Here is a 3826-nt window from a genome sequence, read left to right as displayed (position 1 = left end):
CACATCCAGGAGCGCCTCCGCCGCCGGCTCCGCGGTTGGTTTTTTTTATTTTTTCTTCCCCCAGTCAGGGAAAAAGCGACGATAACAACAACAACAGCAAGAAGAAACCCCCCCCCCCCCGCTGTCTCCGCCGCATCGCTCGCTTCCCCGGCCCCCCCCTCCCTGCCCTGCAGCCGTGGGAGCCGCTCGGAGGCTGATCCCGTGCGGATAAAGCAGCGATACTGGAGGGGGACAAGGGCAGCGCATGAGCTGGGAAGAAGGAGCAGAGAGAAAAGCCGCATCCCCGCCTCCCAGGATTTCCGACCGCCGAGAGGGGAAAAAGAGGACGAAGCCAGAATTTTACTGGGGGAGGGAGCTCGGGGAGTGAGCGGGAGCCCGTGTGCCTGTCTCCTGCCGTACACGCGAGTATTTATTGTTTTAATAATCCGGGCTTGAACTGTCCCAAGGAGCGGGGGGACTCCCCGAGGTGGGGAGAGGAGGGGGTTGGGGCTGGGGAAGGGGGGGGAGACCATCGGCAGCCAGCCTTGAGGATGCATCGGGAGGGTTGGAGCAGCCCCATCCCTCCCCGGCGAGGATGCTACCGTGGGCTGGAGAGGGAGGGGGGAGCTGCCTGGGAGTGCTGGTCCCCAGTATCAAGACGAGGGGACACCCCTTTACGCCCCTCAACCTTTCTTCTGCTTTTTTTTTTTTTTTTTTTTTAATTTATTTAGGGGTTTATTGCATTTATGGCACGCCGGATGGGTCCTGCAGCGCCCGGGGGCCGGCGGGTGTGTGCACGGCGGGGGAGGGATGGGTGTTAGAGGGGTGGGTTTCCCTCTTTCCCTCCCATGCGTGGGGCCAGCCAGTGAGCGGGGAGACCCCCCCTCCCCACCCGAGCAGCCACCTCCCTCCTCACCCCGGCTGTATTTCCCAGGCTCGCATGGCGGATTTTAGGACTCATCTTGCGGTTCCACAGCCATCGCGTTGGTTTTTACCCCGGGGGGGGTGGCGGGGAAGACCCTTAGCTCGATGGTTTGCTGGAGGAACGGCAAAAAGGGAGAAAAAGTGGACGAGAAACCCCACGGGTGAAGGGGAGCCCGCAGGGATGGGAGCGGGGGGCATGGCCAGGGGGGCCCCGGGGCCCGGCTTTTACCTCTTCCCCTGCCAGGTAAAAGTCCCACCACGGCCGTGGGAGCTGCACTGACGGGATATTTCTCTCTGAAGGAAGAAGGGAACCCCCTCAGGCCTCCTCTTCTCTCCCCCGGAGAAATGATGCTCCAGGGCAGAGTCTCCCCGGGGTCTAACGCAGGTCTGAGCCACGGGGGGGCTGGGGAACCAGCCGGCACCTCCAACTGCATCGGAATCCCTCTGGGCCCCGGATTAAAGCTTTTATATCAGTAAATTTAAAAAAAAAAATTATATATATATATATAATAATAATAAAAAAAAATCCAACAACAGAAAACACAGCCCCAAACCTGGACGTTTATACAGAAAAAGAGCATCACAAATTCGTAATGTAAGCACCGGCCAGCTGTGTGCACTTGTAAAGTTGTTATAATCCCCCTCCTTGTTATAAACAGGAAAGTACATAATATAAAGCAACAGGCCCGCATTCACAAATAGTGACCCTCCTCCCCGCGCCTGCCAAATTCCCCTTTGACGAAGCTCCCCGCAGCCCCCGGGCGTCTCCCCCGGCTCGGTCCTGCCCGGCGGAGCCCGGGGCTCACCCGCCACCCGCTCCCGGGTGGCCCCGTCGCGACGTGGGGTGAGGGGGGGACACACACACGGGGCTGGGTCCCCGCACGGGGATGTGCAGCTCGGGCCGGGGAGCCCCGCCACACCTGAGCCCCCCCCCCCCCTTTCTCAGGACTCCAGATAGCCCCTTCTCCTTCCTCCTTGTCGCAGCGCTGCCTTCTCCCCTCATCCATCCCTTTTTCTACTTTCCTTTTTTTTTATTATTATTTTATTTTTTTTTTATTATTATTTTTTTTTAATTTTGTCGTTTATGCCCCAGTTTTCCTGCGGGGATCCTTGCCCGCTCCTCCCCGAGCTCCAGCAGTGTACATCCTGCTCTGCTGTGTGTGCTTACAGCGTCAAAGGGTGGACGTGATATTTCAAACATCAGATCAGTGCGTTTATATATTGGGTGCCCGGAAATTTTTCCAAATAAACACAGCTTGATTCAACTTGGGTGGGCAGACTTATCAACAGACTAATTCTATAAACAAATGAAGGAATAACCCGGAGACCATTGGCTGGTACCAGCAAGACACGTGGAGAGAGCTTGGAGTTTTGTAGCAATGAAATTTTAATTAATGTGGGTGGGCTGAGAACACAAACGACTGTTTATCAGAGACAATTTATTTTCCAGTGCTAAGTCAACATATAATAGCAAACTTACAACAATTATTTAACTTTTTTTTTTTTCTCCTCTTCTTTTTTTTTTTTTTTTTTTTTTTTTTTTTAAGGGCTATGAAGCAGGGACAGAGGCAGAGCGAGCTCCTTCAGGCAGGGCTGGGATCTGAGCTCGCACAAACAGCTCCCCGGTGGACTCGTCCCAGGTTTTTGCCCTTCTTCGTCCCTTCGCTCGGCTCCGAGGGGGAAGACCCGGAGTTTAGAGCTCACCGGCGATGAGCCACATCTACGGCAGCCACCTCCCCGCCATGGGCAGCCCCTCCATGGTGTATCTCCCCGCCGCCCTGGGTTTTGCCCCCAGCGCGGCCATCTCCCGGCAGGACCCCCCGCAGAAACCCCCTTACAGTTACATCGCCCTCATCGCCATGGCCATCAAAGAAGCTCCGGAGCAGAAGGTGACCCTCAGCGGGATTTACCAGTTCATCATGGACCGCTTCCCCTTCTACCACGACAACAAGCAGGGCTGGCAGAACAGCATCCGCCACAACCTCTCCCTCAACGACTGCTTCGTCAAGGTGCCGCGGGAGAAGGGACGGCCCGGTAAGGGCAGCTACTGGACCCTCGACCCCCGCTGCCTGGACATGTTTGAGAACGGCAACTACCGCCGGAGGAAGAGGAAGCCCAAAGCCCCGGGGCCACCGGAGCCGAAGGACGGCGCGGCCCCCGCGGCCGGCGAACAACCGGGGCCGGCTGCTCGCCCCGACGAGCCTAAGAGGGCCAAGGGGAGCGTGGCGGCGGACTCGAGCGACGACGGGGTCCCCAAGACGGGGGTGGAGGGGGAAGCGGCCCCCCCCGGGGTGTCCCCGGTCCCCGCCGCCCCCCGGCCGCCCGCAGCCGCTCCGCCGCCCAAGAGCGGCCCGAGGGGCCGCAGCTTCAGCATCGAGAGCATCCTCGCCCAGGGGCTACGGCAGCAGCCCCCCGGGGGAGCCCCCAAGGCGGCCCGCGAGAGCCCCGTCGGTTGCCTCGGTGGCTCCCTGGTCGCCAGCGGCGGCTTCGGCCCGGCCCTCAATGCCTCGCTCATGCTCGACTCCCAGGTGCACGGGAGGCTTTACCACATCGGCATCCCCCTCCTCTCCTGCTTCCCTCTCCACTTCTCCGAGGCGGTGCTGAATTTTCAGTAGTTGCCCCAAAATTATATTCCCCCCCCCCCCCCCCCCCGCCCTCTGGTTGCTGCTCTGAGGGCGCAATGGGAAGGAGAGACCGGACTCAGACCTCATCAAGCGGGTAAAAAAAAAAAAAAAAAAAAGCAAAAACCCCCCCCCAAACAAACAAACAAACAAAAAAGCAAGCGATGTTAAAGGTGACTCAGGATTTCAGGGCGTTTTCAAGGCACGTCTTGCTGCGGAGCTTTCGTTAACGATTGCCTCCCCCCACCCCACCCCCCCCCCCCCCCCCCCCCCCCCCGCCAGATCGACGTTTAAAGGTAAAA

At 58.6% G+C, this 3826-nt stretch overlaps 1 protein-coding gene across 1 annotated transcript; it reads left to right on the top strand.

Annotated features, from left to right (window-relative positions):
• The first annotated feature begins 232 nt into the window (after positions 1 to 232).
• Positions 233 to 3524, top strand: FOXL1 (forkhead box L1). The gene is made up of 2 exons (XM_074913353.1): positions 233 to 405; positions 2451 to 3524. The coding sequence occupies exon 2, from the start codon at positions 2613 to 2615 to the stop codon at positions 3516 to 3518; it is 906 nt and encodes a 301-aa protein (XP_074769454.1). The 5' UTR covers positions 233 to 405; positions 2451 to 2612; the 3' UTR covers positions 3519 to 3524.
• The last annotated feature ends 302 nt before the right edge of the window (positions 3525 to 3826 follow it).

This window comes from Athene noctua, chromosome 9 (genome assembly GCF_965140245.1).
Source record: "Athene noctua chromosome 9, bAthNoc1.hap1.1, whole genome shotgun sequence".
NCBI lineage: Eukaryota > Metazoa > Chordata > Aves > Strigiformes > Strigidae > Athene > Athene noctua.
The sequence above is the reverse complement of the archived record's forward strand: the minus strand, read 5'-3'. Positions and strand labels throughout refer to the sequence as shown.

Excerpts from the sequence above, each read along its gene's own strand:
- FOXL1 (XM_074913353.1), top strand. The coding sequence starts at position 2,613 with ATGAGCCACATCTACGGCAGCCACCTCCCCGCCATGGGCAGCCCCTCC.